Raw genomic sequence first — 26,657 nt, forward strand, 5'->3', positions numbered from 1 at the left:
TAAAATAAACAAAAGGAAAAAAACTGAATTGTGACTTTAACCACTATATAAAGGAAAAATTCAGCTCCAGAATAATGGAAGAACAGAAAAGGAAAATGAAGTCAATTAAATTTAGAACATGGTAGCATAGGATGTCAGGAAAGAAATGAAATGTTCTAGTTATGATTTTACGCAACTAGTTTTAAGACCTTGAGCAACTCACTCTCTGACCCTCTATAAATATGTTTAGTTAAACAATATTTAAAGTGTCTTCCAGATTAAACGTATCTAAATCAATAAGCATGAAAACTAGAAAATAAAGAAGCAGGTTTAGGCAGCAATAGACTGATAGAAGATGTGGCAGATTTTTATGATGACCTGAATATGAGACAAGATTGAAAACAAAGTAGAAAATTAATGTTCATAATGAATAAAAACTAGAGAAGCAAGATTCTGGAAACTTAGTCAGATATTATTAGTGCTGTGTTATCATCTGAGGATTTTAAATGATATGATACGCTTGGATTTGCTTTTCTAGTAAATTGGGTAATTTTGATCTATGATATTGATGATGATCAAATATTACATACCAGTAATTTTTTGTGGTTATGTAGAAATCTTAGTTTTCCTTTTTAAGAAATAATCATGGAGGAAGCTTAATAGTAGATTTCGTGCATGTGTTTTATAAAGGTAATTCTTCATGGCAGATTATTATGATAGTATTTATGAATTATTCCTATAACTGTAATTGAAAACATTAAAGATGAAAAATAATGTAAATTCTATGGCTTCTTGAACTAGAGTAAATAATGTATTTTGGCCAATATTAACCCAGTTTTTTTTTTGACATATATCAGCAAGGGAGCTGACAGGTAGCATTTTGTCCTTTTATTGATGCAACGAGGCAGTTACTATGTCAATGTGGAACAAAATTTTGAAAAGACTAAATGGAAACTACGAACAAAACGTGACTACAAGAGACTCTAAGTCTTTATTCTTTTTTCCATAATGTGGCAGAATAGGTTACTGCATTTCCTTAATTTGATGGAGACATTGCAAAACAGATTCTTATCAAAAAGAAGAAAGCTAACACTGAGGGAAATAGGAAGTGAAATAGACAAAACACATTCAGAGCAGATGAAAAAACTCTAGCAATTGTCCAGCTGCGTGATGGTGAAGACATGCGCTACAATGGGAATGGAGAGGAAGCTAGTTTTGGAAGGTGGCAAGGTAGTGGACAGTGTTCTCAAATGTTCCACATCAGAAACTAAGAGTAAAGTGGTATATAATTTGTTGTTTTATTCCCCCAATGTATCTAAAAGACACCTAAAACATTTATTGAGTTCCTTCCAACATTTTGTTAGAAACAGTAAAAGAGCTATAACAGTGTACAAAAATGAAACATAATGTGAGATTAATGTTACATGAAGAATAGAATGACAATAAAAATGTATGTTCAACACGTCTAGTTAGAACTCTAACAAAAAGCTTTACCTGTTTTTCTTATTGTAGGATTCAAATACCGGGTATCAGTATTTTTATATAAAAATAGAGAGAGGGATCTTTAACTCCAAATTTTGTAAAATAACACAGATGTATTTGCCGTGATTGAACTAATACTCCAAAATTAAAGCTGTATACAGTTCCCATAATTACATGTAATGTCATTGAAAGGATAGTTAGTAATTAGGAGAGTTCCTTCCACCTCTTACTTACCAAAGAAATGGTGAGAAGTCCATCTCAGAGGCTAAGAGTCTAGATCTATTCTCTGTGTCCCTGTTTCTTCTTGTTTCATGTTCTAGTTTTTCCTGGAATGTCTGCGTCTTGCTTTGGATCCTGAGTTACTAAACTGAAATCTTTGCTTGTGCACTTTTTTCAAAACACCATCCTTGGGTACTATCGTTGTGCTTCCCTTCGATTAGTTCAACAAAATTCAGGCTGTAAATTGAGTGTCTGTCCTGCTTGCCCCCCTCCCCTCGGATTCATTGCTATGTAGTGATGAATGGATGCAGCCGTATTCATGGTTGTGGAAGTTAAACTCCTTTTCTTGGGAAGTACTACATTTTTCTGCAGAGAACAGGGGCACATAAAGATTCCCTTTGATATAGAAACCTGACATTTCTTGTGCAGCACTTAAATGTATGTCTTGCAACAATTAAGCTATACCTTAGAATATAATACGCTGGTTAATTTCTAAAAGCCCTGTAATATATTGTTTGCATGACGATTATGTGAAAAAAAAATACACATACACACTTAGGAAAGAAATGGTAAAGATCTTTAGTTAACACAACTACGAATTATATTTTTCCTCACGCTTTTTCTAGGTTTTTATGTTTCCTATAAGTAGAGTTGCTTTTATAATAAAAATACAGTTAAATGTGTGTGCAATGTTGCATATGAAGAGACAGGGACATTCTTTTGAGCAGAGTAATGATATCTTGGGCCTCTAAAACCCAAATTGTACCTTGAAAATGGGACATACCAGAGGAATAGACAGAAGTAGAGTCAAGGATGTCAAAATAAGCAACAAAAAAATGTACAAAATACACTTTTTCATGAGATAATCTTTGTTTATTTATGTGGCCCCCTCTTAGATTTCTTCAGGTATTATGTGTCCCACCTGATTAAAATTTTTAAACAAGTGCATTCTAACCAGGAATGCTGTATATATTTGTATGTTTTCCTTGGACTATGTATGTGACCAAACTATCAATTGAAAATGCTTCTTTTAAAATATCACTATGTCTTTATTCTCTGGTGAATCTGTGGAATAATGTTTCTCTCTGTTTCTTTCTTCTGGTGTTGAAAAGGAAACTAAGTGTTCTTCTTTAAATAAAGAAGAGATTTTTTTGTCCTCTGTACTCCATATGGAACATGCTATGTAGGTAGGATTACCTTTGAGTTCTAAAGACATGCTAGGTATAATCATTTTAAAGGCATGATGAGCAGATATCTGTTTTGCTGGACACAGAAAATACAAATGGCTAAATCAATGTTGTTTAATCACAGCTCTCAGGAGAGCCACCTGAAAAAAAATGATGAGACCAGAGTTTTCCTTGCAATGTCTCTATTTTGTTTACAGTATTTTCAGCAATCTAGAAATTCTACTTAATATTTTACTTGAAAAAAGAATTCCTCTACTCATTTTCACCTTCCTGCCTTTCCTCATGCCTTTTCACTCCCTGGGAATTGTCTTCCTTCCCCTTCTCTTCATTCTTGAAAGTACCCCTCATATCCTACTTTCTCAGTGAAGACTTCAACCATCAGCATTCACGCGGATCTCCAGCTCCCTGACAAATATCTGAGTTTATGGTCAGTTCCAACAAAGTGCTTTCTGGTTGTATACTGTGTGTGAATTTTCCCTTCCCTTGAGGGTATCACAAATGTCTTTGAAGTTCTTACTTATAGATTTTCCGTATAGTAGCTAACTCCATATTATATCTAACAGTATGTCTAACTGCCTAGGATGCGTCCAACACTAATGTGACTTTATGCCAGCCTGCTGTCTTTTCTCTGCCCCCAGGTTCTCAGAACATAGGAAAGTGTTAGGCACACTCACATTTAATATACTGTTAGGTTGTTTACTTTGAGGCCATGTCATCCTTATTAGTATAGGGCATTATATTCCTGAATAGCAGAATACTCCTCCATTCATGAAGTTCAGTCTTATACATTCTATATTATTGCACAACAAATAGAAGACTTTGGATTTCCTTATATAAGTATATTGACAGATGACTAACCCATTTTTCCTATGCTTTACAACTATGATCAGTAACTGTAATTTTTTTAAAGGTCCTCCTGGACCCCCAGGTGAAAAAGGAGATCGAGGTCCCACTGGAGAAAGTGGTCCACGAGGATTTCCAGGTCCAATAGGTATGATAATTATAGGTATTTAATCATATACTGTGAAGATATATGATATATATCCAGGTACATGTGTAGGGGAGGATTGCTATTTTATTTATATCCTGCTGAGGATGTGTGTGTTTGTGTGTGTGTGTGTATGCACGCACGCACGTGTGTGTGTGTCTTGTGGGGGTAGTAAATGTTCTAGTAGCCTAATCATATAGTGAATGATAAGCATTACTCATGATTTTTGAATAAAATGAATGCTTTAACCAGAGTAACCAAATGATATTGTTCGTAAGTCTAGAGAGTGACATGTATATAACAGACAGCAAACAGGATAAGGCAAACCTAACCGTAGATCATATGTGAAGGGGAGTACAACAATTATCTTTGCATTGAATAAATCATCTTCACATTTGCAAGCTATCTCATTTTTAAGACATAAAAACTCACACTAGTATTGAGTTATGAATCACAAGCAAATTGGACTATATTTCTTATAGTATTTGGAATGTATCTGTTTAAACTAATGAAATCTGAATGTAAATATTGGCTAAATTATGGATGACACTTACCTTTGCTGACGGTCACTCTCTGTGCTTTACTAAGAGCAAAATTGTTTCAAATTATTTTCCTCTAAGTTGTAATTTTGAAAGAAATATTTTGAAAGAAGACAATGGAAGACACAGAAGAGAGAACACAAACTTTCTTTGCTTGAAAAAATAAAAAAAGATAATAACATGATTGTCATGTTAGCCTTGGCTTGAAATCAAATATCCTGCATGCCGTTTGATGGCAGGAAGTATACTACAAGGTCTAGTTATAACTAGAATGGTTTGTGTTACCAAAACATGTCTAAATACCATGTACTTCATCTTATTTTTCTGTCTTTTGATTATATAAAAGGTTCTTCTTTCTGATCAGTATATTGACTAGCCCTGGTCACATCAGAAAAATTTTTGAAAATGAAAAGCATGAACTTGATACCTGCCTAAGCACAGATATGTATATATATGTGTATAAATATATATATGGCATATTATATGTGAAGATAGATGGTATACATCCTGGTACACATGTTTTATATTTATAAAATAGCAATCCTCCCCATATATATAATATGCCAAGTCGGATGGTATTAGTTTTGATGTGCTTTTGAATGCCTTGCCAGGAAAGAATTTTTATTCGGGAAAGTCTTTCTACTTGACTAATGCTAGTCAGATATTAACAATGCTGCATTAATGTAATAAGCGGGGAAATAACCAGTATTAAATCTGCTGCCAGAAGTACTATTGTCAAGGGTCTATCAGCTCCTCCATACAAGCTGCAATTGTCAGAGCTTCATAACTCAACCATAAAAGTTCAGTCCGGGCTGCAACTTGCCATACAATGCTTCATCTTGGGAGAATCTTCTGCAGCTGTTTCTGAACTATGAATGTATGAAATAGAAGGATTTATAAATTTCAGCTTGTGTTAATGTTATAAATAGACACCATTGCAAAGAATCTTTGATTTTGTTTTTTTTTATTGTAAATTAACGATTTGTCATAGTTTAAATTTACAGGGTAAAAAGTGATGTCATAATTTGTTGCTTTTGGTACTGCTCATTTACACAAATAGGCATTACCCAGTTCCTCATAAAAGACAGGTCGAGTTCCTGGGGTAATCAATGACTCTTCTAGGTTATCAGGTTACCATTTAGTTTGGTGCACTACAAGAAAAGTATTCAAAATACCAGGCATCTTTCCTAATGAATTATTTCTGGATGTCTTGCTACGTTCTGTTCATTTCTCCACCAGATGGTCTAATTGCCTCATATTTGATACCTAAATCAGGAAGCAAAGAGTATATGATGGGCAATCATACTAATTCTACTTTCTAATTTGACCAGGTTTATTACGTCCCCATCTCTACATCCATTTGAGCCTACTAAACTCAGCTTGACCAAGTCAAACTCACCTAGACTGACAATCATGATGTGAATATCTGCAAAACCTAAGTGGTTGTCCTAGTAGCCTTAAATAACTAATACATTAAATATAGTAGAATTATTATTCATATACTAGGGTGGATATTATGTTTAAATATGCTTTATTCCCCAAATAATAAAAAATTTATTTTAGAGGGCTATTTCCTTGAAAGCATGCTGGGGAGAATGACCTATCACTTTTCACTCAAAAAATATGTGCTGAGCACTTTCTCCAGGCCTGGTGTTCTACAATACCCTGTAGAGTATGTGTAAACAGATACAGAATCTCTCAATTCACAGAGCTTCCAGGATGATAAGTAGTAATAGAAGGGAGGCAAATGTCATGATCAAGGATTTTTTATCTCATGTGAGTTTCTTTTAAGGGGCCGATTTTACCTCTGACAACAATGTTTTGAAGGAGAAACAACTTTCTTTTCTAAAGGAATTTTTGTGTAGGCCCTCTGAGAAGCTGTTTATGCCCAATGTGATCAATAAGAAGGTAGTTTGACCTGTAGGCATGTTAGGGGCTACCTACATGAGATGCTCTGGGAGAGAAGTGAAGGCTGCTCTGGCTGCAAACTTTTCGTCATCAACCAGTACTATTTACTTCCTTACGTAATCTGAATTTTCCACCATACGAATCACGTCTCTGGAAGAGAAAATAAAGCTCATCTTACCCATAGATATTGGAAGACAGGAACCATATTTTATTAATGTTTATATCCACATATATCTTTACCCTGGCCCACCCTTTCCCATAGGCTATGGCCCCAAGAAGACCCCTCCCTAAAGCTGCAACAAGGACATATATTTATATTCCCTAAATATACACCTGAGTAAGGAACGTTGCCTGGCTGCAGGCTGTCGCTCTATGCCTGAGTATTGTAAGTGGGTTTCTTCTGGAAGTAACAAATTGTGCCAATGAATCCAAAAATGTCACTGCTAACTGTGTACGTATCATTTAATGAGACTAAATTTAGATGCCTTTACCACAGGCTGCTGAAAATAATGATTGTATTACTGAGGAGGAGGATGAGGAAGAGGAGGAGGATGAGGAAGAGGAGGAGAACAAGAAAGCTAACATTTACAAAGTAGTCATTACATGCCAGGCACTTTTCTAAGTGTTTTACATGTATGAGCTCTTTTAATTATCACATCAGCCTGATGATGCAGAAACAAATAATACATCCATTTTACAGGTGCAATGCACAGTGAGGTTAAATGACCTGTTCGAGGTCAATCAGCAACTGGTAAGAGGCAAAGCTGGTATTTGAACCCCAATGGGCATGAGTGCAGAGTCCATTCCCTTAACCAGTCTGCTACATTGCAGAAAGGAGCCTGAACAGAGCAAGATACTGAGGACATGTGAATAATTATCAGACCAGCTTTATGTAAGTGATTTGATCACTGTGGTCTCATGGAACTGTCTCTAAAATCATGGATTCTGACTGGATAATGTCTAACGTCTCTTGGAACATCCCATGGCTCAGATTCCATGTAACTGTACTTATATTGTCCATGAGTTAGAAGCAAGTGCCAGACCCTTTCCCATCGCCACAGATTATTGTAGAAAATTAGTTAATTGCCTCCTGAAAGCCTCAGGGTATCTGATCTGATGGAATAAAGTTCAACAGCTGTGCTTACATTTTGAGGACTACATTTTGAAACATCATTAAACAAACAAGTCACGTAACTCCATAGGCGATACATAGTCTGCTTAACCATCTCCAAGAACAGAGGTCTCTGACTACCCATTGAAAATGTACTTGATTTGTAGTTGAACACCCTTGATTTTTAGTTCAACGGCTGTGTTCTGAGCATCACTGTAAGGTACTTGAGAAGTCAGCATTGGAGGGGCTTCTCTGATGCTCCTGTGGCCCCAAGATGTTCCTGTCTAAAGCAGGCACTGTAGCATTCTCTATTCCATTACCCAGTTTTTCTAAAATTATAACCCCCAAATTACCATCTTTCTTTGCTACCTTTCTCACTATCTGTCTCTCGTTGTTTCTCCACTCTGGAAGATCAGTTTGGATAAGGATATTTTTAACTCCAGGAATGTACTAAGACTGGTACAATATATATTTCTCGAATTAATGAAGGACAGAGTAAAAGTGGAGGTTACTTGTGAATGGCACTCTACAAAGAGTAGGGGAATGTTTTCAAATTTTTTAAATTGGCAGAATTTACTGTCAGTGTTTTTATTTCTAAATTTGAATGACAGGTCTCAGTAACCACAAGTGCAGAAGTCTCACTGCATTGCTTATATAGTGAAGGAAGGTGTAAATATTAATCAGCTTGTACTGAGAACAGATGTTAGGTCTTTGTTAGGCTGTTTACTGTGAAGTCCAGCCAATATATACTACTTTGTAATTAAATTGAGTTGAAATGTCCTGACTTTACTAATATTTCTATATATAGTTTATCACTTTATTGCTTTGGGAGCAATAGTTCTAAACATAGTTTATCACTTTATTGCTTTGGAAGTTTGCTTAATTTCTCTTGGAATCAAAGTTTTACACTGGCTTAAATACTATTTCTTACTATTAAGAATCATATACTTCTTAGTGAGCACTTCTTAGAGGGCAGTTAGCCCAATTTTAAGTGTCTCTATTAATAAAACTCAAGAAAAGATTTTAAAAATATATTTAATATATATAAGCCATGTCTTCTGGAGCTTATGAACTAAAAGTAATATTCCAAAACATTGGTATTGGGAAAAGATGTATAATCAGTTTCTTACAGTATGCCTCCCCAAGGGATCAAGTGAGACTGGGTGAATGAGATCTCTCTGAATTGATGATGACACAAAATAAGATGCCGAAAGTGTTACAATAGTTTATCAAGAACCACTGAGCTCTAGGATAAAATATTTTATTTCATAGGAATATAACATTTTCTTTTATATGCAGTTGTTATGATCACCATAGTAATATTGGGTAAAAAAAATAGCCATTTTCAGTTTTCATTTAAGCATATCAATCCCTGGATTTGTGTAAGTATATAGTACATACTGATAAGTAAATCTGTGTATCGTGTGTGTGTGTGTGTGTGTGTGTGTATCTTTATTTACACTGGGATTACAATGAAATATGTAAGAACAGATCCATGATAGATAAAGTAATATATTTCAGAGCCAAGACACCAATTTATTTCATAAACACTCATTGATACTTCACATTGCTTGAGTTGCATTTTTTTCTAAGGCAAATCTTAAGAATTCAATTTTCAGCTTATGCATGTTAAAGTTGTCATTTCAGCTACAGCAAAATCCTGCCATTTGATGATTACTGGTTGACTACATAAGTCTTCTGGTTAAAACTCCAAGATCTATTTTTTCTGATGTGCTTTTATTTCTACCAACAATATGTTATTTATTGAATAGCTACAACGTGCTGAATGTACTAAGGTTTATATTTATTGCTTGTATTATCTTTCAATGTCAAACATTAAATTTTAGGAAAGATATTATTCCTTCATTTGGAGATTCTCTAATTTCATATTCACTTATAAAACTAGATGTTTTCATTATACTTTAAAGTCTGTATGAAAATGAATTATTACCTCCTTTTTTTCTTCATTAATAATGTAGGTCCTCCAGGTCTTAAAGGTGATCGGGGAGCAATTGGTTTTCCTGGAAGTCGAGGACTCCCAGGATATGCCGGAAGGCCAGGTATTACAATAATGTGTATTTTCTTTATAGAATATGTAGAAGAAACACCAGATAATTTATATATATACATAATGTTATATATGTAGTATATATATTTTTAAATTCTTGGATGATGAAAAATGGTCATTGTGTGAATACTAGTATTCACATGCAGTTATTTTGTGGTCTAAAAATGATTGCTGAAATCAGATTTTTGAAACTGACTTCTGTTCACCTGAGGAAAGTCTCTATGTCCCAAAGGAAAATCATTTAAAAAAGCACACAGGAGTTATAAACTCCTCACAATCATAAATCATCACGAACAATGATATCCATCTTTGAGCAAAGAGATTTGAAGGACTGGCAAAGAAAAAAAAAGAAGCAAAGTGTAAATACCTGTTTAACCACAACTGGCCAGACTTTGTGAAGTTACAGTTAGCAAAATAGAGAGAAGTCTGAAATCCTATCCTCTGCAAAATAAATTATCTGCTATTATCTACTCGTGCTTAATAATCAAGGTTGCTCAGCATTTTGAAATGTACACACATGATGATGTTATTTCCATCAGCTCTGCCAGTAGCCTAAGCTTGAATTGCAAACTTTGAACAGAAATTTTAGAAAGAGCTAGGCTTACTGTCTCCTAATTTCAAAGTGAATTATCATCAAGAGAGTAGAGTCGGGCCAGTTGCAGAGGTGAGCACCTGTAGTCACAGCTATTTGAGATGCTGAGGTGGGAGGATTGCTTAGCTCAGGAGGTGGAGATGAGCCTGAGCAACATGGTGAGGGCCTGTCTCTAAAAAATAAGAAAAAGAAAAAAAAAAAAGGAATAGGGGCCCTATCATTGAGGTATTTTTAAAATACATTTTATTTTTAGAACAGTTTTACATTTGTAGAAAAACTGCAGAGAAAGCATAAAGAGTTCCCATAAACCACCCATGCACATGTGGTTTCCTTTGCTATTAACATCTTGCATTAGTGTGGTATGCATGTAACCATTAATAAACCAATATTGACATATCATTATTACCCAAAATCTATAATGTACGTTAGTGGCTACTCTTTGTGTTGTACATTTTATATGTTTCAGCAAATGTATAATGTCGTGTATCCATCGTTACAGTATTAGACAGAATAGTTTCACTGCCCTAAAGGTCCCCTGTGCTCCGCGAACTCTATTCCTCCCCACCACAATCTCTTGGCAGCTGCTGATCTTTTTACTGACTCCATAGTTTTGCCTTTTCCAGAATGTCATATAGTTGGAATTAGACAGTATGTAGCCTGTCAGACTGACTTCTTTCACTTAGCAATATGAATGTAAGGTTTCCCTATATCTTTTCATGGTCTGATTGCTCATTTCTTTTTATTACTCAATAGTATTCAATTTTATGGATTTACCACAATTTGTTTATGCATTCATCTATTAAAGGACATTTTGGTTGCTTCAAAGTTTTAGGCTGGGCATGGTGGCTCACACCTGTAATCCTGGCACTTTTGGAGGCCAAGGCAGGCAGATCACTGAGGTGGGTGGATCACTGAGGTTATCAGTTCAAAACCAGCCTGGCCAACCTGGTGAAACCCTGTCTCTACCAAAAAATACAAAAATTAGCCAGGCATGGGGGCACACTCCTGTAATCCTAGCTATTCAGGAGGCTGAGGTGGGAAGGTCACTTGAACCCAGGAGGCAGAGGTTGCAGTGAGCCAAGATCATGCCACTGCACTCCAGCCTGGGTAACAGAGTGAAACCCTGACTCAAAAAAAAAAAGTTTCAGAAATTATGCATAAAGCAGCTATAAACATTAATATGCTGGCTTTTTTTGTGGACAGAATTTTACCTAGGAGTATGATTGTTGGATCAAATGGTAAACCTATGTTTAGTTTTGGAGAGTATTATTTCATTCATTCACCCAGTCCGCACAACTTGATGAGGGGTCGCTGTGTGCTGGAGATAAATACAGCACAGCTGCTTTTCTTTAGGGGCTGGAGACAGGAAAAAATGCATAAGCAATTAGCTATTATACCATGTGGTAAGTAAACAACCTTGATAAGGTTGGACAAAATGCTATATGGAAATAGAGAGTAAGGAGTGATTAAATCCATACCATAAGAAAATGTGTTAGAAAGTAGTGTTTGTTAGTGCTGGACTAAAAGAGGCTTAGAATTTCTTTAGGTTTGTATTTCTCAAACTATAGCAAGCATTGGAATCACAAGGAGGATGTGTTAAAACAGCTTACAGGGCTCCACCCCAGAGTTTCTGATGCAGTAGGTCTGGGATTGGGCTTGCATCCTCACCAATTTCCAGGTGAAGGTGATGCTATTGGTCCAGGGACCACATTTTGAAAACCATTATGTTTAGGTAGAAAAAAAAAACAATGGAGAAAGAGTAATCAAGCACAAAGAAAAACAAGGGCAGAGGTAATAAGTCCCTTGACAAAACATGTCCTTAGGACATCACTTCTTATTAAAAGACACCAATCTGGTAGAGATGTGAGCAGCAGTGCCAGGTGCTGCTCTAGTTGTACTGCAGACTAAAAGAAGGAACAATACAGTCTATCCTCTACAAGAGTGTGTAGAAGGTGCTAAAATTAGAAATGAGTCCGATAATTGTCAAATATGAAATATGTAAAAACAGGTCCATGATAAATAAAGTAGTATATTTCAGAACTAAGACCCCAATTTATGATATAAACACTCTTTGATACTTTACATTGCTTGAGTTGTAGTTTTTTCACAGCCTGGACTATGTGAATGATATCAAAAACATTATCAGATTCTGAAGCAAAAAGTTGAAAAAGAACATCCTCCATCTATTTTCTTCTATTCTCCCTCCCACACTCCTTTTCTTCTCACCTTGTCCTTTTCTTCTGCATGGATTAAGTACACACTGCTCATAAGGATACAGTGCTAGAAATAGGGAAATTAAGGGTAAATAAGACAGTCTACAACAGAAAATATACACAAACATAAGAGAAAGAGAAGACTTCATGCTTTTTCCATGCATAGCAGATCTATAGAGTAGTGCATTTATAAGACCTGACATATTTACCTCAGAAAGTTTGGAGGATTTAATTGAAGGGAAACCTGGCATGTCTTCAAAATCCGAACAAGGTTCTGTTCTACCTTGTTCAACGTAGTAGAACTTTCAGCATGCAAATAACATGCTTGTGTCCGTTTTGCCTCTTGAAGTCCATTGAAAGCCTGATTGTTTCCCTCAGGGTAAGTTATGGTCATTTTCAGGATTATCTAAAATATTAGACCATACATAGTTCATTTATTAATTCAACAGATTTACTGAACGTTTTCTTTCTGTGATTCAGGGAGCTATCTACAGACGGTTGAACACATGCGTCTGAAGTTTTGAGGAGAGGCCAGAGATTAAAAGAGAAAGTTTAGCTCTGATTATATAAATATTCTTCAGAACCACTGATTTTTTTTTTTTTTTTTTTTTTTTTTTGAGACGGAGTCTTGCTCTGTCACCCAGGCTGGACAGAACCACTGATTTTAATAATATTTTATGGGTAGGGAGTGGAAAGGTACAAAGGGAAGGGGCTTAGCATAAAGCTTTAAGTAGTTCCAGAAGTACACGCTGAGATGAACAAAGCAACAAATGGAAGAAAAGTAGCCCAACTGAAGAAGAAAACCCAGAGAACAGAGCATGAAAAAAGACAAAGACAGTTTCAAAGGTGGTCAAGTAAGGTGAAATCTACACAAAACTCTTTGCACCTGCTGCTGTGGGGATGTTGCCATTGTTCAGAGCAGATTCTGTGGGATGGGGTGATAACCAGATTAGGGTATGCGGAGAAGGGAATGGTTGATAAGGGTTGGAGATGTGGTAGACTCAACTCTCAAGCAACCTCGCTATGCAGAGGAGGAGGGAGAGATGCGTTTTTTGTTGGTTATGTTTCATTTGATTTTTTTTTTCTTTGAAGGAAGGATCTGAGTACCATTTAAATGCTTATGGAAAGATAAAATAGAGAAGGAGGGGCTGAAGACAGAGGAAAGCAAAGCAGAAAGATAGTGTAAGGTTAATGAATGGGTATAAGGTTAGGAATTCAGGGACCAGGAAGAAGCACAAGGCTTAGGAGAGAGGATGATCGCATTTCAAAACAGCTTAAAAAAAAAACGGGGGGTGGAAAGGCGGGCTACAGCTGCAGAAATTTGGTTAGTATAATTCAGGCATGTAAGCAGAAACGTCTAACCTAGTATCCGGCTCATATAAGAGGCACTAAAAAATGCTTGAAATCATGATGATGTTATTGAAGACACCTCCTCTTACATTCTTTCAAGTTAGAATATCCTCTTACATATGACCTGGTTCTTACTTTTGAATGGCCTTTAGAAATATAAGTTACTTTTTATTAAAGAGTAATACGTAGGACAGAAGATAGTTAACTCTAGGTTTGGACCAAGCCCTTGCATTCATTTTTATTTATTTATTTATTTTTTTTATTATTATTATACTTTAGGTTTTAGGGTACATGTGCACAATGTGCAGGTTTGTTACATATGTATCCATGTGCCATGTTGGTGTGCTGCACCCATTAACTCGTCATTTAGCATTAGGTATATCTCCTAATACTGTCCCTCCCCCTTCTCCCCACCCCACAGTAGTCCCTGGAGTGTGATGTTCCCCTTCCTGTGTCCATGTGTTCTCATTGTTCAATTCCCACCTATGAGCCAAGAGTGTCATTCTGAAGGACCACTACATTCCTTTCCTTTAGAAAGGATACTTTTGCTGTTTTCAAGTGTGAGAAAACATTTTCAAGTATCATCGGTAAGGAAATCTCTGAATCATGTTAAAATGATACAAAACATTTGTTTTTTTTTTATAAGGAGATAAGGCATTTTATTTTACCATTTTTAAAAGGAAAAGTCACAGTGGTATAAGAACAAAAGCAAAATAAAAACATGAAACTAATTTTTTATTTATCATAGAATCTGAGAGCTACAAGGACCTTTCGTGGGTCAATGCTCTGGCTGAAGCATGTCTATTCTGAAATATGTGAGACAAGTTGCTGTGTGAAAAGACTTCTAAGAACAATGCATAGTTTCTTTCTCTTTTTTCATTGTGAAGTTAATGTTAAAATAATGAAATTAAGCTTGCTTATTATGTTCTTTTTATGAAAAGAATTAGAACTGATCAGTTACGCTTTGTTTTAACTCCTTCCTTCCCAAATTTTTATCAGTTTCTTAGACCTTTTTCCTCTTGGACAATCTGAAAATTTGGTACTATATTTTATTAAAGCATGCTCTCAAAATATAGGAAAGGTTTTGGGTGCTTTGTGGTAACAATGATTTTTGCCAATTTAACAGTACCTGAAACAACTCAATTACCATTAAGAAATGAATTTAATGATATAAAGTATAATCCCATTATGCAAAGCAAGTAGGGAATTAGAAGTTTGGTATTATGACCCTGATATAAAATGGTTGGCATTTCATTAAATCTTCAAAATACAATTTCAATTGGGAATAATTTTTACTCTTTAAGTGCCTCAAGTCTCATGCTACTAATTATATACATTATATATATGTATTTTTTTAGTTGGTAAATTAGGATCCAAAAATCTTATCTAAGAAATACATAATGACACATGTTCAAAATAAAGCACAGATGACGACAATGTAAACTAAAGATATCAAAAATAAATACAAACGAAAATTATATATAATTGTACCATATAAAATGAACTGCGATGAAAAAGTTTTCCCCTCATTCCCTGAGAATAAAATCACAGAGAGAAGATTCCAGCTAAGCTTCAGGAAGTGAAGAATAGAAATAAGAAGAACTAGATCTTTTATGGGCAAAGTGCTTAACGAACAGGCAACTCTACAATGGAAAACATTATTTTTTTATTTTGTAGAAGAATAAACTTTAGCTCAGAGAGATTTAAAGACTTGTCCCAAACCACATACCCAGTAAGTGGCTGAGCAAAATAATTCAACACAAGGGTTTCTAAATTATTACTATTATTATTTTGAAGTCTGTGGTTGTTAAACTACATCTTCTGAGCTCTAGGATGAAAAGGTTGACGGTTCTCGATTTGCTGGAGGGAATCAAAAACATTAACAAAGATTTTAACTTCGAGACAGAGAGCATTAGGATCAGTTCTACATTTGTGTCAAGACAATAATTACTTGCAAGATCTGATTGTATCTGATGGCTGTTGGAAAAGAAACTCAATAAGCAGGAACAGCACCAATCTTAAGAGATTTCTTGGTACTAAAGAAAGATCTCCTGCAGACCGCTTTAAAAATGGGACAGTGGGTGAAGTAGCAATCCCTTGGCAAAAACCAAGATCTAGCAGTGTTTCCACATCCATTTGAAGCCCTGACCCTCATATGAAATATTTGTACCACACCCCTGTATAAATGGGTGAGGTTTCTCAAAACCAAAGGTGATCATCCTAGAGATGTGAATGCTCCAAGCATCTTCCTACCTTCCCCATGACTAAAAATCTCAACACTCCCAGAAATTCATTGGCAGCCCAGTTTTTGGGGATGGTACACTCCAAAGAAATGAAAACGATAAATGTAATGTGAATAGAAGAACGGGATGTGGGAGCTCATGGAATGCACTGGATTTCCTGGGAGTGTGAGTAAGACCCAGTCAAAGGAAGAGGAGAAAACGAGGATGAATAAGTACAAAACAAACTCCTTATTCTTCAGCTTTGCTTGATTTAGGAAAATGGGGCATTGAGGGCCTTGTAAATAATTTGAAATATCACAATACTGAGTTCAGAACGGAGCTTCCTAAGTAATAACCATTATTATTATTAACATTATACAATGTTATTTTACATTTCAATATCTATCAGTTCTTATACATTTATATTTTAATTACCTTGTGATGATCTGTCTCCAGTTAAAGCAAACATTGTGAATTGCCCTGATTAAAAACAAGTATTTTTCTTCTTTTCTCAAGGAAATTCTGGACCAAAAGGCCAGAAAGGGGAAAAGGGGAGTGGAAACACATTAAGTAAGTATACAGTGTTTTGTTTTCTGTGTGAATTCTTGTAATAAGTAAGTCTATGATACTAGAGATCTGGGCTTGAGGCAAATGTTGGGAACTTCAGCACGGATCCATAGAGACTCTTTGGAAGCCAAACATAATTTATTACAAATATGCATGCTAATTGGGGTAAAACAAATAGATTATATTATACAACTGTTTCAATCTCATTATCCATTTGTCTTTTGTTTTTATGATGAATACTATTTTCTAAAAATTCCACAAAGAAAATTGTTCAATTTTCAAGTCAATTTCTGTCCACTGAGGGAAAATCAAGCTTATGAATAGAAACAATTACAACCTCCTTCCTTACTAAATGAAACCTTAAATATAAGAATTTGGACAGTTTAAGAACCCTGAAAAATTAACTATCTGATGGCTGGGGCTTTTTGTTTATTTTACTAAAAACTTGAAATCTGGTATTTTATGTTCTAAACCTTTAAACCTACAACAGAATAGATTTCACAACAAGAATATTTATCAATCTAAAGCCGACCTCATGTTGTAATATACACAATCTGTTAATTGGACCTTAAAAACTAAATATTAGATGAGATGTCTTCTATTTGCCATGCTGTACGTCAATTGTTGTGTCTAGGCTGAATGTATACTGATATAATGAAAGGATTATGAAGAGGAATATGGAATCCCCACTTAACTTCTCAGAATCAAAAGGCTCCTCCCTCTATATTCCCAATAGAAACTACATGTGATATGTGTGTGTGTGTCTGTGTGTCCTTGGGATAGCTGACACAAACAGGGTGATCATATTTAATCATCAGGGGTCTGTTTTAGACAGATAATGGCAAATCCTTTTATGTACCAAAATCTAGCAGTTTTTAGTTGTAATCATTATCTAGAAATATACAATACCAATTTATCTGCCTTACAAAACCTGATTATTTTAACCTAATATCGTGTAGGTGTGCCATATTTAGACAAAGTAGGGCATGGTTGTGAATACCAGCCATTAGAGTAGTCATTAGTGTAATCACGATGCTTTCAAAGTACAAGACTATTGTGTGTCTTCGGAGTACTTTAGTGTTACTTAATGAGTATTACTATTATTACTATATTAAAACAACAGAAACATTAATCTGTCTTTTCTCCATTCTATCCACTCATTCTTTAATGTGGTCACTTTTGAATGCTGTATACTTTTCTCTTTTTTTTTTTTTTTTGTTTTTGTTTTTTTGAGATGGAGTCTCGCTCTGTCGCCAGGCTGGAGTGCAGTGGCACCATCTCAGCTCACTGCAACCTCTGCCTCCCGGGTTCAAATGATTCTTCTCCTGCCTCAGCCTCTTGGGATTACTGGCGCATGCCACCACGCCCAGCTAACTTTTGTTATTTAGTAGAGACGGGGTTTCACCATGTTGACCAGGCTGGTCTCGATCTCCTGACCTCATGATCTGCCCACCTCAGCCTCCCAAAGTGCTGGGATTATAGGCATGAGCCACTGTGCCTAGCCCACCTGCTGTGTAGTTTTTACTCGACTTACTTCTTTCTTTCTCCTTTTCACTCCATTTACTTTCAGCTGAGCTCTTCTTAAAAAGTTCTCCTTCTTATCCTTATGTTTATCTCTATTTCTGCCTTTATTTTATCTTTTGTTTTTATCTCCTTTTCCTGAGGCTTTCTCTGAGCTTCTTAACATTGACTTTAGTCAAGTTTTGCAAATAAGAAACTATTTTTTCTAATTTTTACTCTGCAAACAGCACCCCACTGTCTTCCATTACCTAAGGTTATCGAATGCTTTGAACATTTTCTTCAGATATGTTCAGAAATGCTTTCAGTTACAGTTATTTTCATGGCTATTTTGGAGTTTATTCACATACTTTCTTTGAGGAAGGAGTAAGAGAGATGTTTGCATACAGCCTCAGCATTCTCCACCATGCCCTCCCTCCTCATGTAAAGGATGTAACAACTGCATAATGCTTTAAAAAGAAAGAATGATATACATAAACATCTAATGTGGTGTATTCCGCTTTTTGCTTATGTTAATATGTCAGTCATCTGTCCGTATCATTATGTATGGCTCTACCTCTTTTCTCTCAATGGCTACACATTATTTTATTATTCAGCTATACCATAATTACCATAATATAGCCATTCACTCCTCTAGTCCTGAACACTAAATGATTTTTGTTTGCTTTGGTCAGACTTTAATAAACAATGCTACATTCAACACTCTCACATATAATCTTGTGAGAATACTTTGTAATAGGGAATTTGCTAGAAGTAGAATCAATAGTTCAAAGGTTATATACATTTTACCATTTGACGAAATTCTTGTAAATGGCTGCTAAAAGGTTGTACAAACTTATTCTGTATGAAAGTGCCTGATTCCTCACATCTTTAGTTAATTCTGATATGTGAAAATTTATATTGAATTTTTTCATAAGCATTTTTAAAAATTTTTAAGGCTTTCTTTAAATATGATAAAAATAATTAATTTCCTCTTTTATATATGTGTCAGGACCAGTACAACTCACTGATCATATTAGGGCGGGGCCCTTTTAAGATCAGGTGGGTTGGGCGGGACATCTCTGCTACCATCTCATTAAAAGGCCCTTCACCTCTGGACAAGTCATCTGCGCAACTGACTTCCAAGATCCTTTTGTGACTCCTCCAAATGACTTTGGCTCCCGTGTTGTATCTGACTTCCACATGGCCTCCTCTCCTGGTCCCTGGTGCTGTTTGGGTCTCTGCTCCCATGCTCATACCTCTTCTTACTCCAATTACTCCACCATCACCCCTCTCCCCTATCACCCCCAGCCTGGACACCTCTCATGCACGGACTGGAGCGCTGCTCTAACCAGTCCTCAGTTCTCTGCTGCTCATTCACCTAGATTCTTGAACCCAATTTAATTTATTGGGTTCTAGGAGAACTGCTGTGTTCTCACCCTAACTTGAAAGAGTGACGTTTCAGTCAAGCAAAATGATTCCTACCATACAATATAACACTTGTGTGAGGCTCTGTCCTAAATATCTCAATTACCAATATGTGGTTTGGTAGTATTTCTCATCATGCTTTGCTCATGCGCGATGAGACTACAACTAGCGTGTGAATTTTAAGTATCCTATCTAAAACTCAAACAATGATAGGAAAAATCCATTTGTTTTTCATTTGATTTTTACTGAGGAATCAGCTCAATCGTAAATGAATACTGGTCTTTTTCCAAAGCATTTTTGATCAAAGTAAAGGCTGAGTCAAGGGCTTTTTTTTTTTCTATTTCTTGTTTTAAGAGACAGAGTCTTGCTCTGTTGCACAGGCTGGACTACACCCATTCACCTAGAGTCTAGAACACAATTTAATTTATTGAGTTCTAGGAGAACTGTCATGGGTACTGATAATATGCGAGTTCTTTATATTCAAACATTATTCTCAACCAGAGATAGGGATGTCATAGAAGAAAATCCATTCATTCAATCATTAATTCATTAATTCACATGTCCATTGTGTACCTCCATGAGCTGGACATAACAGCTAATAAGAGGTAATTGTCTCTGGTTTTACAGAGCTAATTGTTCCTGAGAGATGTAGACAAATGAACAAGCAATTGCAATACATCTATGCTATATTGGGGGAAGAACAGGGCTGGATAGGTATACAGAGGAGATAAAGATTTTTTAATTCCTTAGAATATTTTTAAAAAATTGATTCTTAGTTTACCTTCTCATCTTCTTATTTTCCAAATTACAGCATATATATATGTATATATATACAGCATATTATATTATATATATTATATATATATAATATAATATATATTTTATATATATATATATGTTTTGAAATGAAGTCGAGCTTGGGCAATTTATCCAACGCATTTAAACCAAAAATAAAACTTTTCCTATATTACCTGGTCATTTCAAACAAGACTATTTTGATCATGAAAAAGAATACCAATATTCTTTTGTTCTAAAAAGCTCTTATGGGATTACATGTTATATTTTTGATTTCTCTCTACTGATCAACAGACTACATTTTCAGAACTCTTCTTTCCTTTACGTTTTAACACACAGACCCAAGATTCATACTATTAAGATTCTAGTAGAACTCTAGATAGTATGCCTATGTATATCTCAGCATTTTCATTTCCACCCTCGTATAATGAACATGTTAACACCTACCTCACAGGGTTGTTGTGAGGATCAAGTAAGATATTGTGTGTGTGAAGATGCTCTGTGAAATCATAAACTCCTTTAAAGATGTAAGGTATGCTTCGCACTGATCTCTCTCAACTGGAACAGCTTTTCCTCGCTGGTATAATGCAGACATTTTTAATATATAATCAGAATAGGAGTGAAAGCAAAATGAAAATGCAAGAAGCTGAGTAAGTGTCATGGCAAAAAGAGAGACGCTAGAGAAAAAGAGAAGATTTTATATTAGATAGAGCAATGCAAGTGTGACCAGATCGCAAATCGATGAGTTTGTGTGAGTCGAGCAGAAGAGCATTACTTATAAATAAAAGAAGCTACTAAACAGAGTGCATGCCAGGGGCCAGAAGCTGTCAACAGAGGTCAGAACAAAATGTCAGGCTAATAAAACAAGAGTCCAGTCTCTGAAGGACAAAGCATGGACCCAAGACACTGCTGATGAGAAAATTCCAAGAAAGGGTGAAAGAAGTTAGAGTTGTCAATGGTACTCGGGTTTTATGCCTACATGACACTAAAATCTCCAGAAATAAAAGGGAGAGAAGAATTAGCCACTTGTTCAGATACTCCTGACTATTACAGGCTACCAACACTGAATAGCCAGTTTATGCAAACATCTAGAGATAAGTTGTATCTCTTTTTCCTTGGTTTAATTTTATGAGACCTGCTGTCTCATTCTGCACTGCAAGTCAGGTAGAGTATGAGCAGCTTTCTTCAGCAGACCTTGGTCTACATCAGCCACAGGATGGCCTCAGTCCCAGAGATGCTGGGAGACAATTCCAGGGATTCAGTTAAAAAGTCATCTGACATCCTAGGCTAAATACAGATTTTTCAGTGTGAAAAACTTTTCCAAACTTTTCAACTTAGGGAAGAAAGGCTTCTCTTCTCTCTTTAGACAAAAAATGGATGCTGAATGCCCTGTTCAAATTACTGGCACAAATGGCACAAATTTTATCAACTTTAAAAATGCATAATGAAGAGAAAAGAAGCCTGCACTAAGCTCTGATGCTAGTCATAGTGAATTGTCTGCTGTGTTCTCACCTTAACTTGGAAGAGTGATGTTTCAGTCAAGCAAAATGATTCCTGCCATACAATATAACACTTGTGTGAGGCTCTGTCCTAAATATCTCAATTACCAATATGTGGTTTAGTAGTATTTCTCATCATTCTTTGCTCATGTGCAATGAGACTACAACTAGGATATGAATTTTGAGTATCCTATTTAAAACTCAAACAACGATAGGAAAACTCCATTTGTTTTTCATTTGATTTTTACCGAGGACTCAGCTCAATCTTAAATGAATACTAGTTTTTTCCAAAGCATTTTGGATCAAAGTAAAGCCTGTGAGGCAAGGGCTTTTTTTTTTTTTTTTTTTCTTTTCTTTATCTTTTTTAAGACACAGTGTCTTGCTCTGTTGCACAGGCTGGACTACAGTGGCACGACCATAGCTCCCTGCAGCTTTAAGCTCCTGGGCTTAAATGATCCTCCCACCTCAGCCTCCTGAGTAGCTAGGAACACATCACCAGGCTTGGCTATTTAAAAAACAAATAGAGATGGGATCTCACTATATTGCCAAGGCTGGTCATGAACTCTTGGCCTCAAGCGATACTCCTGCCTCAACCTCCCAAAATCTTGGGATTACAGGTGTGAGCCACCCCACCCAACCCAATAGGGTTTTTGGTGGATTATACATTAATCCTCAGAAGAGCATTTGGGTGAAGGACTATTACCCCAATTTCTAGAATTATAAACTGAGGCTTACTGCTAGTAAGTGGAAGAACAGAAGCTCAAAGCCAGGTCTTTAAATCTCCAAAGTCCTTACGACTCTATCCAATATTCCCACCCTAGTGTTATGTATTTTTATGTGTAAATATCACAGATATGTCCTGTGGTGGCTGTGCAAAGAGAAAGGGGGGGAAGAGAGAAAGAGATAGGTAGAGAGAGAAAGGCAGAAAAGGAAGAAATTTGTAATGAGCGATTTGGTTTTCTAGAATGGGCCTAGTAATTTGAATAGCTAAAGAGATAAAAATTCTTACAGCAGATCAAATTCCAAATAAGCATTCTCAATTATTCTTTATATGTTTATGTTTCCACCTTCACAACTACTTCAGCTATTGCCTCTAGTCTCCCTCCTAAGAATATTACTCAGAAACATAGTCTTCCTGGAATGCTCACAAAGCTTCCATTATCACTAATGAGAGCTACTTATGTGCACCTGGGGAAGAGCTACCTGTTAATATTCCATCTTTATTTTGGTAACTGGCTCAGCCTTAACATTTTTCACTATTATTTGGCTGCTACAATGTCTCTCTTTTTTATTGTGTTGTTATTTTTTTTTAACTCCATAATGTACTTTCTTAGTAGCACTAGTTATGAGTTAGCAGAACTGAGTGTACCTGAGTAGGGATGGTTCCAGGTAACTTAGGTAAATGCTGCTCATCCTTGACAGTTACATGGTGTTTAGGGCTTTCTGTGGGTTCACAAATTAGTGGTGGCTCACACCTGTAATCCGAGCACTTTGGGAGGCCAAGGTGGGCGGATCACAACGTCAAGAGATTGAGACCATCCTGGCCAACATGGTGAAACCTTGTCTCTACTAAAAATACAAAATTTAGCTGGGTGTGGCTGTGCATGCCTGTAGTCCCAAATACTTGAGAGGCTGAGGCGGGAGAATCGCTTGAACCCAGGAGGCAGAGGTTGCAGTGACCCAAGATCATGCCACTGCACTCCAGCCTGGAGACAGAGAAATACTCCTTCTCAAAAAAAATGCAGCATTCCATTAACACAATAGCTGTGTTCCTTAATAGAGTGTATAGCTAATACAAGCATCCTGTGGACATATTGTGGTTTTAGTTCCAGATCAAGGCAAAAAAAAAGCAATTATCACAATGAAACACGCCAGACAAATTTTTTGGTTTCCCAGTACATATAATAGTTATATTTACACTACACTGGAGTCTATTAAGTGTGGCATAGCATTTTGTCTTTAAAATAATGTACATTCTTTAATTTTTAAAATACTTTATTGCTAAAAAATGCTAACAATCCTTTGAACCTTCCGGAAGTTGTTATCTTTTTCTGCTGGACGGTCTTGCTTCAGTGTTCATGGCTGCTTACTAATCAGCATGATGGTTGCTGAAGATTGGGGTGGCTGTGGCAATTTCCTAAGACAACAGTGAAATATGCCACGTTGATTGAGTTTTCTCCTCATGAGAGATTTCTCTGCTGCATGCAATGGATGCTATTTGATAGCATTTACCCACTTTAGAACTTCTTTCAAAATTAAAATCAGTCCTCTCATACTCTACTGCAGCTTTGTCAACTAAATTTATATAATATTCTAAATCCTTTGTTGTCGTCTCAACAATGCTCACAGCATCTTCCCTTCAGGAGTGGGTTTTATCTCAAGAAACCACTTTCTTTGCTCATCCATAAGAGGCAACCCCTAATCCGTTCAAGTTTTATTGATTTCAGCAATTCAGCCACATCCTCAGGCTCCACTTCTAATTCTAGTTCTCTACTTCTCTTATTATTTATACCACATCTGTAGTGACTTTCTCCATTAAAGTCTTGAACCGCTCACAGTCATTCATGAGGGTTGGAATCAACTTCTTCCAAATTCCAGTTAACCTCAATACTTTGACCTTCTCCCATGAATTGTAAATTATTTTAATGCTGTATAGGATTGTGAAACCTTTCCAAAAAGTTTTCAGTTTGCTTTGCTCAGACACATCAGAGGAATCACTCTCTATAGCAGTTACAGCCTTACAAGATGTATTTCTTAAATAATAAGACTTGAAAGTAAAAATTAATCCTTGATCCATGGGCTACACAATGGACATTGTGTTAGCAGGCATGAAAACAACACCAGTCTTTCTGTTCATCTCCATCAGGGCTCTTCTGTGACCAGGAGCACTGTCAATGAGCAGTAATTTATTTTCTGAGCAATAAATCTCAACAGTGAGATTAAAATATTTAGTAAACCATGCTGTCAACAGACATGCTGTCACCCAGGCCTCGTTGTCCTATTTCTAGAGCACAGAGAGAGACATTTAGCATAACTCTTAAGGGCCCTAGAATTTTCAGAATAGCAAATGAGCATTTCCTTCAACTTAAAGTCACCAGCTGCATTAGCCCCTAACAAGGGACTTAGCCTCTACTTTAAAGCTTTGAAGTCAAGCATGAACTTCTCCTCTCTAAGTATGAAAGTTATAGGTGGCATCTTTTTCAACAGAAGCTGTTTCATCTACATTGAAAATCTGTTGTTTAGTGTAGTCAGTTTCATCGATTATCCTAACTAGATCTTGTGGACAATTTTCTGAAGCTTCTATATCCACACTTGCTAATTCACCTTGTATTTTTGTTATGGAGACGGCTTCTTTCCTTAAACCTTAGGAACCAACCTCTGCTAGCTTGCAGCTTTTCTCCTGCAGTTTCCTCACCTTTCTCAGCCTCCATAGAATTGAAGAGAGGTAGAGCCTTGCTCTGGACTTGGATTTGTGTTAAGTGAATGTCATCGTTGTTTTGATCATATATGAAGGCCACTAACTAAAACTTTATATCGGCAATAAGGTGATTTGTTTTCTTATTATTTTTGTGTTCACTGGAGTGGCACTTTTAACTGCCTTCAGGAACTTTTTCTCGCATTTACAACTTAGATAACTTTCATACTTTCAGCGTATCTTGACTTTCAACATGCCTTTCTCGCTAAGGTTAATCATGTGTAGCTTTTGATTTAAATGAGAGGTGTTCCACTCTTCCTTTCACTGAAACACTTAGAGGCCATTGTTAAGGTTACTAATTTGTCTAATTTCAATGTTGTTGTGTCTCAGGGAATAGGGATGCCTGAGGAGAGGAAGAGAGACAGAAGGGGGAACAGCCAGTTGGTGAGCAGTCAGAATACACACAACATATATCGACTAAGTTTGCCACCTTGTATGTGCATGGTTTGTGGTTCCCCAAAGTAATCACAGTAGTAATCTCAAAGATCATTTATTGCCATAACAAATGCAAGGGGTCTTCAAAAAAATCATGGAAAATATATATTATGAAAACACTATGCATGGATTTCAAAAATTCTGCACTAAAGCTAGCTTGTTATAATATGTCTGAATAGAATCTAATTTGATGCACTAAGAGCAATAAAGTGTCTATTTAAAAAGAGCCCCTATCAGAGCCACATAAATTTTGCTAAAATGGAACCAAGAACACACATAAAATTTATGATGAAACTTGTTTGGAAGAATGGTGAAATCACTGATACTTGATGAAAAATTTATAGGCACAAGATCCCAAAGGAATCAGCAGTTTACAAAAACAGAACTCAGTTTTACAAAGGGATAAGAAAATGTTGAACATGAAGCCTGCAGCAGCTGACTATCCACATCAATTTGTGAGGAAAAAAATTCATGTTGTTTGTGCCTTAATTGAAAAGAACTGAGACAGCAGAACAATAGCCAACACCACAGACATCTCAACTGCTTTGGCTTGCACAACTGTGACTTAGAAATTAAGGTTGAGGAAAGTTTTTTTTTTTTTTTTTGAGATGGAGTCTCGCTCTCTTGCCCAGTCTGGAGTGCAGTGGCGCAATCTCGGCTCACTGCAAGCTCCACCCCCCGGGTTCACGCCATTCTCCTGCCTCAGCCTCTGGAGTAGCTGGGACTACAGGCGCCTGCCACCGTGCCCGGCTAATTTTTTTTTTTGTATTTTTAGTAGAGACGGGGTTTCACTGTGGTCTGGATCTCCTGACCTCGTGATCCACCTGCCTCCGCCTCCCAAAGTGCTGGGATTACAGGCGTGAGCCACCGCACCCGGCCGAGTAAAGTTTTCTCTAGTTGGGTGCCAAAACTATTGTGTCCAGATCAGCTGCAGACAAGAGCAGAGCTTTCAATGGAAATCTTAAATAAGTGGAGTCAAGATTCCTGAGGCATATATTTGAAGAATTATAGGAGAAAATAAACCATGGATTTACCAGTATAATCCTGAAGACAATGCATAATCAAAGCAATGGCTACCAAGAGGTAGAAGTGTTACAGTCAAT

At 36.3% G+C, this 26,657-nt stretch overlaps 1 protein-coding gene across 12 annotated transcripts in view; it reads left to right on the forward strand.

The window, feature by feature from the left end:
- The window catches only part of MSR1 (macrophage scavenger receptor 1), a 526,719-nt gene that overhangs the window by 471,545 nt on the left and 28,517 nt on the right, over positions 1-26,657 (forward strand). For 10 of the 12 annotated variants that reach the window (XM_063613221.1, XM_063613216.1, XM_063613217.1 and 7 more), the window contains 3 exons: positions 3,778-3,858; positions 9,393-9,473; positions 16,375-16,428. In XM_063613221.1, coding sequence (XP_063469291.1) covers positions 3,778-3,858; positions 9,393-9,473; positions 16,375-16,428 — 216 coding nt within the window. Of the gene's footprint in view, positions 1-3,777; positions 3,859-9,392; positions 9,474-14,057; positions 14,082-16,374; positions 16,429-18,934; positions 20,040-26,657 lie in introns of those variants that run through there. The other 2 variants (XM_063613230.1, XM_063613237.1) reach the window with 2 other exon arrangements.

Source organism: Symphalangus syndactylus, chromosome 1, assembly GCF_028878055.3.
Source record: "Symphalangus syndactylus isolate Jambi chromosome 1, NHGRI_mSymSyn1-v2.1_pri, whole genome shotgun sequence".
NCBI lineage: Eukaryota > Metazoa > Chordata > Mammalia > Primates > Hylobatidae > Symphalangus > Symphalangus syndactylus.